The sequence below is a fragment of the Crocodylus porosus genome, unplaced genomic scaffold (genome assembly GCF_001723895.1).
Source record: "Crocodylus porosus isolate Cpor-Errol unplaced genomic scaffold, CroPor_comp1, whole genome shotgun sequence".
Taxonomy (NCBI): Eukaryota; Metazoa; Chordata; order Crocodylia; family Crocodylidae; genus Crocodylus; species Crocodylus porosus.
The window spans coordinates 6265003-6276805 of NW_017728915.1; the positions used below are offsets into that span (position 1 = coordinate 6265003).

The 11803-nt window shown below is 43.5% G+C and overlaps 1 protein-coding gene across 1 annotated transcript in view; it reads right to left on the bottom strand.

Annotated features, from left to right (window-relative positions):
* The window catches only part of GLG1 (golgi glycoprotein 1), a 100380-nt gene that overhangs the window by 22859 nt on the left and 65718 nt on the right, over positions 1–11803 (bottom strand). The window contains exons 12-16 of the mRNA XM_019535610.1: positions 9853–9990; positions 7387–7473; positions 6107–6169; positions 5083–5196; positions 2626–2714 (exon numbers count right to left, since the gene is read on the bottom strand). Of these exons, the coding sequence (XP_019391155.1) occupies positions 2626–2714; positions 5083–5196; positions 6107–6169; positions 7387–7473; positions 9853–9990 (491 nt within the window). The remainder of the gene's footprint in view (positions 1–2625; positions 2715–5082; positions 5197–6106; positions 6170–7386; positions 7474–9852; positions 9991–11803) is intronic.

Sequence of the window (11803 nt, forward strand, 5' to 3'; positions counted from 1 at the left end):
TTAGATATTTGTTGTCAGTGTTATCAGTAGAGATCCAGATTTTCCATGGGAAAATGGAGTAAACCACAGATTTTGCCTTTTACCAGAGGCAAATGCAAATTTCTCCTTTTACCAGAGAAACCCATGGATTTTGCAATGAGCTCCCTGCAGGCTGGCAGAGTTCCAGCCTGCAGGGAGCTAGGAGGGAGCAGGAGGAAGGTGAAAAGACAATGGGCCCCACATACATAGACATTAGGGCTGTGTGAAGCTTCAGTAGCCAATTCTATTTGAAGGAGATTCAGCCCGATTTGGCAGATGAATCTCCGAATCCGAAGCAAATCGATTAAGAGGTCCTAATTGAACTAGAAGCCTACAAATTGATTTGAAGATTCAGGGCCAATTTGGAGATTTAGCTACAGGCTATTCCGTTTCCCTCATGTAAAGCAATCCCACTTTATAAGTAACAAATAGGGATAGGTTCCCAAGGCAGTGAGGGAGGGAGCGAGTGAGGCTGGGACTAGGGAAGGGGCAGAGGGAGGGGTGCCATTCCCAGGACTGTACCGTGCTATGCCTGTCCCCCCATACCTGGACTCCGCCTGTCCCCCATGACCCAGCTCCTGGGCTGCACCGTGCCATGGTGCAGCCAGCTTGTGCTGGCTGCTCCTGGGGCTGCTGTGTAGCATGAACTGAACTAATGTAGCTGATGTTAATCTTGAGTGTAATAATAGTAAAATATAACCATATTAGTTTTATCCTGGAAGCAACTTGAAAACTGCATTTTGTATCCTTCTGCTTGACATAAGTAAATGAACTCTGCATAGCCTTTATGTATGAGTGCGTGTAAAAGGGTGAATGGAGAGAGAATGGCATAGAGATGAGAGAAGATTTAACTGTTTATGTAAGTAATAAGGTGCCAAATGTAAGTTACCAGTCAGTAACTAACTAACAAACCGCTGAAGAATCCCTTTGAAGCTCGAGGGCACAAAGGAGATAACAGAAGAAATTCTGCCAGATGGGCAACAAGAACACTCCAAGGCTAAAATAAGCTGAAGACAAAAGAAGAACAACCACAAAGACAGAAGCTGGTTATGGAAAAACCCCAAAGCACTGAAACAAAGGATGCCAATCTCTATAAAAGAACACATTAAAAATGCCAAGTTGGGTGAGTCTCTTTTTCTACTGTTTCACCAGAGCACAGATGCATCTGTTCACCCCGCTCCAGCTATTATCTTCAAATCTGTTATCTTCAAATCATCATCATCTACTCAAACCCAGGTTAGCCACCCTGGGCTGATGTTGAGCAACTTACTGCTGGTAACTATATCTGGTGTATGTGTGGCTGAAAAAGTTGTTTTGTGTATGTGTTTTCCTGTGTGTAATGATGCGCATGGTGACTTGTGTGTGTTTGTATGAATAGTGTGCAGGAACCTCTATATCTAACAACCTACACTTCGGAACCTCTATATTTAACTCATGCGATCAATAAACATGGCACCTTACCTTATCCCCCCTTTATCAAGTCTCGATCATGGTTTGAGCAATTGGCAATTTGAGTAACAGCTGCAGCAGAGGCTGGGGGAAGTGGCAGCACGCAGCGTCCCAGCTGGCACAGGATGTGGCACAGCTTGTCTGCACTCACCCTAGCCCCCACGGCAGCAGCCCTGGGAGCTGTTAGTGGGTGTGGGGAAGGAGCTGGGATGGGGAGCTCCTCTTGCTGCTCCACACCCTCCAGGAGGGCTACAGGCTGGGGAGCTGTGTTGGGTTCTCCCAGAGTGCACATGTGCCTTCAGATCTGCATGCAGGATGACAGCAGGTTGCCGCTGCAGGCTGGGGCTGGTGGCAGCACCAGGGTAATCCTTCCCAGTGCTAAGGGCGGGCACGTTAAGCGCCAGGAACAGCCCAGTGCCACCACTGACCCCAGCCTGCAGCGGCAGCCTACTGTCATCCCACGTGCAGATTCAGGGGCACTGGGCTGTTCTCAGCACGCCCACCCTAAACACGAGGAAGAATCAGCCTGGCAACACCACTGGCCCCAGCCTGCAGCAGCAGCCTGCTGTCATCCCACATGCAGAACTAGAGGTATGTACCCCTGGGAAGAGCCCTACACAGCCCCCCCAGCCTGCAGCCCTCCCAGGCTACACAAGAGCAGCAAGAAGCATGCCCTGCCTCCCGCCCACCCCAGACCCACTGACAGTTCTCACTGTAGCCAGCACCAGTCGTTCCTGGGGCCACTGCAGCAGGAGCCAGGGTGAGTACAGGTAAGCTGTGCTTTGTCCCATGCCACCCAGGGTTTGCTTGCTGCCACTCCCCCCAGCCCCTGCTGCAGATCTGGGGGCATGTGCCCCCCAGCCCTCCCAGGGGATGCAGCGCGGCAAGAGTAACTGCTTGTTTTTTTTCAGAATGAGAATGTTTTAACGATCAGAAGAAAATTCAAAATTTGATACCAAGGCAGAGGAAAGAATTCCAGCTTAGAGGCAAGAACACCACAAGGCAGTTGCAAAATAGAGTCATGCAGAATGCAACAAGAACAATGATTTTTTTTCAGTGGGAAAGATTAACACTTCTGTAATAGAGGCAGAGAAATGCTGCTTTAGAACTTGACTACAAGCTTGAGTCAATGCTTTAAGCAATGAGCAGCCTACTTACTTTTTTTTGATGTTGGGGCAAAGTTTCAGCACATCTTCTTTGCAAGCCATTTTAAATTTGTAAGAGAATCTGAAATCCTTCATTTGAACCTAGAAAAGGCAGAAGTTTAAATGATTAAGTGATATTAGGCTTGCCTGAAAAAGCCTACTCAATATTAACTGACTTGCCATGCTCTACCAGGTTACAGCCAATGCAAGCCATACATCAGTGGCGTCACACACCAGAACCACTCCATCCAGCCTGATGGGCAGTTAGAAATGCGGCCTGCTGCAGAATCCATGTTCCCCAGGTCCCAGTAGACATGGTCATCAGCAGCAGAAGGGCAAGTTAATGGGGCCTGACACTGGCCCAATTACCCTGTGGCTGCTTGGCCTACTGCCATCCTGCTGTAGCTGTCACCGGCCCACCATAGGCACCCTACACTGGATCCAGCCCACCAAAAGCTTTGCATTCTGGATCTGGCCCTAGGCAAGTTTGACACCCCCTCTCTGTATATGATGTAATTCTACTAATCTGGCCTGCCATTTTCCCTCCTCTTCACTTCCCCCCAAACAATATGTTGGCCAGCATTTTAAGGCATCTTTTCTACAGGAGAAGGCTTCCCATGGAAATGCCCTTCCTGCCTGTTGCCTAGATAAGGCTTACAACGGGTACAAATCAGGCACAAAGGCAGGCATTTCATCTTTCTTCCTACTCCTGAAGGTGTTGACCATACTGATTATCCATCAATACCATCCATACAACCTATATTGATCAATGATCGTTTATGATTACAAGTGCAACCTACAGACACAGATTATTCAATTTAAGTAAGGATTCTGGCTAACTGCCATGCTCCCTAAAAACAACATTAAACACACATATGACCATAATATAAATAAGTTCAAACAAAATAAACAAAGTACAAATATTATACTAAAATAGAGCCCACCAACATAAAAGCATTATCAATATAGCATCTTATCCCAGAACGTGCGAAAGTATGGGAAAGGAAAGCTAACCAGGGTGGTTGGAGACAAGGGGGATTATTAATAACTTCTACGTAACATAATTTAAGCAGACAAGATAGTAAAAGAGGCAGGATTTTGAACCAAAATCCCACCTTTCTAGTAATAATATTAGTTAAAATAGAATCCATTCCTGTCTCTAATCTCAAAAAAAGATGCAGGAGTTGAGGAAGGAAGAACCAGAAGAACCCTAAGAAACTTGTTCTGAGGTATGTCCAGATCTTTATTAGTGGCATAACCCCATACTTCAGTGCCATACAAGATCTGAGAGGTAAAATTTGGCTTTATATGCTGACTAGCCAACTGCCCAAAGGGGCCAAAATACATCCTTGCCTAACCCCTTTTTGTGTATGTGATTTTTTTTGTGCAAGTTTAGCCTTCAAGCCCCACCTAATTTGGGCCTCTATCTTTCTAATATTCTATCAACAAATGCAAAAGAGAAGGGTCAATCCCATAATTTATCAATTTCTCCTAAAGTGTACTTCTTTCTATACTGTTAAAAGCCGGACAAGCCTACAAATGCAATATACAGTGCTGATTTGTGCATCTGCACATACTTATGTCTCAAAAACTGAAGAATAAATATGTTATCAATAGTGGAATATCTGTCCCTAAATCCAGTCTGATGTTCACGTAATATGTTTTCGCCTTTTACCCATGCTATGAGATAACAAATGGCGCCAAAATTTTTTAGCTGAAATGTCTATCAAACTTATAGGGTGATAGGATTCTAGCTTATCTTTTAAACCCGTCTTGAAAATTGGTACAATAATACTCCCTTTCCAAGAATCCAGGATTTGGCCCAACTTAATTATAGAGTTATACCATTTTTCCAAGATCAAACTCAACCATTTAATGCGATGGGCCTGGCACTTTATGCTTCTGTTGTACTTTGAGGAGATGTGCTATTTGATCCTTTGTTACCCAATACTTAATTGTATCTGTGAGGGGTTTATTACTCCCTAGATTACTATTTATTTGTTCCATAAAAGTAGTAAACTGATTGGAAAAAATGTTCTACCCAACTGTCTGCAGTAATATTATTTTCAATGTTATAATTAAAATTAGCTGTTCCTTTTGATACAAGTAGCCAGAAGGTTAATCTGGAGAAACTTTCCATAACTTTCAAATCTCACTCCGAAAAGTTGTTCCAGTGTACCCAGTTTTCCTTAATTCCCTGACTTTCCTATTTAATGATCTTTTCTGTTCTATACATTCTTTATGAAACCAGAAAGCGCCTTGTTCTTTAAATGTCTGTATAGGATGGGAGGTTAAGAGGTGCTGAGGAGTGGGTGGAGGGACACAGACTAAGGGATCAGATGAGTATATCACTCAAATGGATTAGGTCTTGTATAACAGGAGGGGCATTCATAACAGTTTCCTTTCCACCTCCCTATGGGTAAGATAGAGGCTACAGGTAATGAAGTGTGAAAAGGTAGAGGTTGCTCACCAGCTGGAAGTGAGTGACTCCAACAGCACACTTCTCATTCATCTCCTTCTGATGTTTGTTCTGGATCAGACACTCCATTAGGTCACCAGAGTCTATTTGGTTATCTGCCACCTCCTGAATAGATAGATGGACAAGCTTTCACTCTCTTTAAGAGATGCATCCCCATAAACTATGTAACTTACAAATTAAAGAATTCAAAGATGTGACCCCATAAGAATTCAGATCAGTGAAATCAGCATCACAGGTCTCCGCTTTGAATTTAAGCTCACATTAAATGATCATGTGTGGCCTGTGGCACGTTAAACCCTCCTACAATCATGAAGCACACTTCTGAAAGCAAAACAATCTGAAACAGGCACAAATATATAGGCACTTTATTTTACACATTATCATACTGCAAACATTAACATTCATAATAAGACCTTATAAAAAGCTGGTGGCCTCACATCTGTTAGTCTGACTAACTGGTATCGCACAATGGTGCACTAAAGCTACTCTGAAAAGAGTGACAGAAAGGAAGAGTATCAAGGAAGGAGTGAAGCCACTAAGAGTCTTTTTGCTAACAAAAGAACTGTGGTCCTGAACCAACATAAAAATAGCCATGTTTTGAATTACAGTGCAGTTTTACCTGTGAAGCCTAGATTCTGCAGTGGGGGCCAACAACTGCAGAAGCCCTGGATGAAATAAAAGAGGTCTCTGATTTAGCAGCTTACTATATGCACAATTCTTTCTTCTTGGTTCTTTTAGTTCTGCAAACAGCATGGTTAGGGTTCAGAACTTCATTTACAGCACTCCTATCCTCACACTGATGGGAGTAGAGTTAATCTAGATCACTACATTTGAATGGTGACAATTTTTATTTTTATGCAATGCTAGTGTAAACTGCATGTCCATTTATGACAACTTATGCCAAACCAGCTTACACTTCCTTTAATGCCTTGTTCTGATTAGGTTTAAGCACTGGAAACTATATCCTATCCAAAATATTTCTCATTCTAAGAATCCCAGACTTTCATGTACTTACATGACAGAATGTTTGAATGATGGGCTCACATGCTCTCATCAGCAAGGCTTCAATCTGAATATCCTGTAGAAAAGACACAATGTGCATTTGTTATAGAAATTAGACAAAAAGCCAAATGAAAGGCTCTGTTCATGCATTAAAAGGTCCTGAAAACTGCTTCAAGACAAAGATGCTCTGTAATGTTTATGGCACTTCTTTTAGATAACATCCAGAAAGCATCCCCATCGGCACCAGCAGTTATGCTGCCTGCCCTAGCCTAGAGATCAGCACCCTAAAGCCCATGGAGCCACTGGATCTGGCCTGTAGACATGGGTATTCAGTGATGGCTCCTCCCATGCCACAGAAGAGAGAAGCAACAGCAGACTGGTCCTAGCACCCACTCGCCTCCGATCCAAACCGTCATTCTGGCCTGAAATGGTTGCCAACCACTGCTCCACAGACAATAATATGGTCTGTAGGAGAGCCTTTCAACTTTAAGTGTTTGAACAGAGCTGCTCTGCGCACAGAGCTGGAGAAGTCCCCTACTGCTCAGATAATTCCGATAGCAGAGTGAGAGTCCCCAAGGAAGAGTTACACTTCAAGATACTACAGCAAAAATAAAACACAGAAACAATAAGCAAGGATTAAGCCAAGCATGTTTTAAGTGGTGGAAGGAAATAGCCCCTACAGCAGTGGTCCCCAACATTAACTACTCTATGGGAACAATACTGAGCAAGTAACATGCTGTAGGTACCATCACATTTTGCTCTCATTGTCAAATCTCAGCTTTTAATTTCTTCTGGCCACAAGAAACAGTGGAAGGATTTGTAGATCATCATCCTAGAGCAAAAAAGCTTGACATGTAAAATGGAGAAAACCATTTGCCCACAGACACCTAAGAAAAGCCCCAACTACTACAGGTAAGTGATCTTAATGAATCAAACTGGTGGTCCCACACTGTCTAACTGTTGCTTCTGGCAAAAAAGTTGGGAGTAGAATATGTTGATGAAACTCCCTGAAGATGTAACCAACAAATTTAGGCCCTGAACACATTTTGATTAAAGGATACATGGCTTTTTCTACAGTAGAGGTTAGCCCCAACACCATGGCCATTCACCGCCAATGCAAAAATCCAAGCTGTTATTCAACACTTCTCAAAACAATTAACTCAGGATGACACTGCTTCACCTCAGAAATGGCAATATTTCTGTGTCAAGTTGATAATCCATGTGTTTTTCAGTAATGGCCTGAAGGCAGCTGCCCATGCTATTTTAGAGATTCTTTCCTTCATTCTTGCTTACCTCAGACTCCAGCTCAGTCAAGTTTCCAACTATGTCTCTGCACTCAACCACCAAGTCATCAAGATGGTCCTGGAGACATTCGAGTTCCTAGACAGACCCAATTATCTTAGTATGTTATCAAATACTTAACATTCAGAACTTGTACAAAAGTGGCTATAACAATCAGCAGTCTAAGCAGAGGATCTCCAACTTTCACCATGCTCTTTTCTTTACCTCTTTACTGGCATCTCAAGAACTAGCACTGCTTTTGGGAAGACTCGATTAGTCCGGTTGCTCTAGCAGCTTGGAGTCAATCTGATCTTACATCAAGAACAGGTCTCAGCTGCAGATTTTAATCATTTAGGACTTGGTGACCAGTCTGTCAGGATTCATGGACATGACACTATACCCTTCCTTTTTTATTTCTGACACACTGTGTCCTCACAATGTTTCTCCTCCAGTTTTTAACTTAGGGTCAATTAAAATGTATATGGAAAACTGATTTATCCAAGCTTCTCAACATTTTTTTGGTATTTACACTAGCTGCAGGCTTCTATTCTCAAGTTCCTGATGACTGGAAGTGTTGCTTTTCCATTTTACAAACATGGTAAAGGGAGGCATGTCGGCAAAATAATTTGCACAAGGGCGTAGGCACCATGGTAGAGTAAGGATTACAACTCACAAGCACCCAATGCCCAAATATTCATTCCTTTAAGGCAGTGGTCAGCAATTTTTAAAGCAGCAGGCTGGAGGCAGGCTGGTGTTCCAAATTCAGCTGCAACTACCGCTTCTTTTTGGTACCTGGCCAGGACAGAAGCACAGGCCCTCAGTGCCACAATACTGCAAAAGCCCCCAGCTCTACAGGTGAGATCCAATGCCTCCATGAGCCATATGCTGTCAAACCCTGCTCTACTGGAAACTCTCCCCCAAAGTCAGTGAGTTTTGTAACAGTGATGAAATGCTTGTGTTGATCCAGGCTTTTCCACAACCTGGATTTTGCTTTTAATTTCAGTGTGCTAGTTTTTAAATCTAAACAGTTCTAAATTTTTTACATTTTTTGCTTGAAAAGATGACCTTGGCTTTTTCTGTTCAGTCTTAATTTTCAAGTAGAAAAAATACCTCATTGTAAAATTGTATTTTCTTTTCCCTCCCTCCCTCTTTCCTTGCACAATTTTGATTACAAATTTGATCTCTCTCGCATATATTTAGAAACACACACTGTAAGCAATGACTAAGGATGCCAGTCTACCATGAATGATGTCTGATTGAATGTATTCTCAGCAGAATGTTCTTCTACAGCTGGTGCTTCGCTACAAGTTTGCCTTCTAGGATTAGGGAGACAAGGTTCTTTGGGTGAATCTGATATCTTTTATCTTCTAGGATTAAACACCCAGGCGCACAACAGGGCTGGAGTGGTGTGGCATGGCAGCCAGACTCACTTCCCAGCAGCAGCTCCTTCTGGCTGCTACTACTAATGCCTCTGCTGCTGCCGGACCCGGCCCATCTACCCTGCACCCACCAGCAGGGGCACTATGGAGACCAGCCTGGACCCCCACAGGCAGAGCACACTTGGCCAGGCAAGATGGGATTGGGCTGTGGGTAGACAGAGCTAGGGCTAGGATCCCAGGCCAGTGACAGTGAAAGCCTGGGACAGGGCCATGATCTGCTCCCTGTACTGCTTCCCTGTTCCGAGCCTTGATTCCGCTTGCCCATCCTGCTCCTCATCCAACCACAGTCCCACCCTATCTACTTGGCCAAGTGTGTCCCTACTCACCTGCTCCATCCAGGCTGCTGGGAAGCAGAGTCTGGCTACCACACCACCCCAGCCCCACTGCTTGCTGGGGGGTGGCAGGACCAGCAGCACACACCACAGCTCAGGCTGCCTCCCACCACACGCGGGTCAAGAGGGGCAAGGGACCCACCACAGGCCAGGATAGCAAGCTGGATGGCCACTCAGGGGAGTTCTGATGAGCTGTTGTAGGGAGGTGAGAGGGGTGTGCTAGCCCGGCCTGCAACTGCTCACCAAAACTCCAAGTGGCCTCTCCAGCCCAAATAATTGCCCACACCTGATTTTACATGAAAGAAGAATCTGACAAAGTTTTGTTAGAGAGCAGCAGATGTTAACTCCAGCTCTTTTCAAACATGGGAAGCATGTCAATATTTGCCAAATGCAAATGGGATAAAAAGACAGAGAGAAAATAAATTTCACACTTGCAATAGGATACAGAAGGAAAAAAAAAAAAAAATAGCTGCCACAGTAAAGGAAAGAACAAAATATCAATTATAATCCCATAACATCATACACATTTCCATACAGCAACTTCTATAACAACATACTTACTCCTTTACAGAAAGATATTGCAACACGTCTTCATTTATGTACTCATTTCAGATTGCCTAAACAATTCTTAACACATTTTAAAAAATTCTGAACTATGAATGTAGAGATTTAAGCTTTGCCAGCAACAAAGGGCTAGTGTACAGTACCTGTCCTGTTTCTGTTTTTTCACTGCACCATTTCCCTAAGTCAATCAGGCACTTGTCCTGGAGGGATGGATCTAGTTTCACGTCCATGGCACGCTGGTGAAGAATTCGCTGTACTTCTGCTCTGCACTCTCGTGATAGCTACATGGAAAGCAGAAAAACTGTTAAAAAGGTACAAACAGAGTTCTGACCTGCTGCACAATAAATGAACATACCAAGTTATTCAGAGGTAAATGCACCATGGAAAAAGATAACAAATCTCTCACCACACATTCAGGTCCCTCTTCCTAAGGTACAGACCACTGTACTTGGCCTCCACAAGCCAAGCAGTTCCTACTCCAAAGAGGTCCTGTACCCTGGCTTCTCTCATGGACTGGGGAGAGTGTCTCTACCCCCATCCACTATAATGGGTACTTAATATTCTACAATCTTTGTGTCACAGTGTTCTATAAAAATCATTTTAATGAAAGGTAACATTCACTTTGTTTTTTTAAATTAACTGCCAAATACATCTCTAAAAATCAACAAGATGCTGCTGTATTACAACTGAAAGAGGACTACGGGGACTACATCTAAATATGTGGGATTGCTTAAGTCAAAATGTGTTTGGTGTCAAATTAAATGAAACAGTCCAAATCCTAGCACAATCTGACCCAACTTGTGAGAACCCCAGCAAAGTAGGTTTGATATCCCTCAAGACCAAGGCAAACCATGGAAGGATACACAGGACTTAAATAGCAAGTAGCACTGCAGGTCACGCCTGAGCTATACTGGCAGAGCTGCTGACAAGTTGTAAGATTAAAAGGAAGCATAGAAGGTTACCTAGCATAAATGTGAACACCGTTAGAAGAAAATACAACATAGGATCTTGTCCAGTGATTGCCTTATAGGAGTGCAGCTCTTATTCATTTGATCGGTAACCTTCACTAGCACTAAATTGCAGGCATTTGTTCTCCAATCCTTCTTCAGAAGGAAAATAGTTTACACAAAGAACCTGCCCATCCTAACTGCTGGATCACTTGCAGTGAACCTTAAATTCCTGTGGTTAGCACCAAGGCAAAATGAATTACAATGACAAATCTCCCTGCTGGCACCAGACACTGGAATTCAAAGCCACTGAAAGATGGTTCCTTCCTTCCCCATCATAAGAGAAACTTTTGATCAACCGAATCTTCCACCACAAGACAATTTACATTAGGCTCTAGAAATTCATTAATACTGCTGTGTAATCCCATTCCAGCTCCCTGGAACTGAACTCTACAATGTAATATGAGAGGAGGAACTGGATCTTTGAAAAGCACCCCAACTATTTCCAAGAGACGCTTGGTACCCCCACAACTCTAGAGTAATCTCAACAGAAAAACTCACCAACTCCAAGTGTAAAAATAGTTCAGATAGATTTCTACATAGGAAAGCATCAGTACATTCAGTCAAATTTTCTCCATGCTTTTGTCATAGGTTTATATTGCAAAAGAATTGTTATCTGCCGCAAAGGGCTGAAAGACAGTTTGTACCACTACATTTGGTTTAAGTAATCCATTAAACTCTGAAGAAATACAAAAATGTCCCTAGGTCACAAAAACTAACTGCAAGTACATTTTTATAGCTAGGTCTGGCAATATTCAATTTCTGTTAATAAACAGTGACATCATCTCTCACACGTATGCCAATGAAAAAAATATTTCTGCTGGTAATAGAGAGAGGAGGTAATAAAAAAAAAAATCTGGGATGGGGATTAGGAAAGATGGTGTGGGCAGGAGGGTGCCAGGTGCGCACACACACACACACACACACTATGAGTAAGGCTTGTGGCTGCAGGACCCACATGAAGGAGGTGGTGGGCAGAGGACAGGGCTGTGCCCTAGTAGCAGAAAAACCCTGGCTCCCAGCCAGCAGAGGCGGAGACAATGGGGCCTGGGCTGCTCCTCCAGCCCCATTCCAGGCTGGCAGAGGA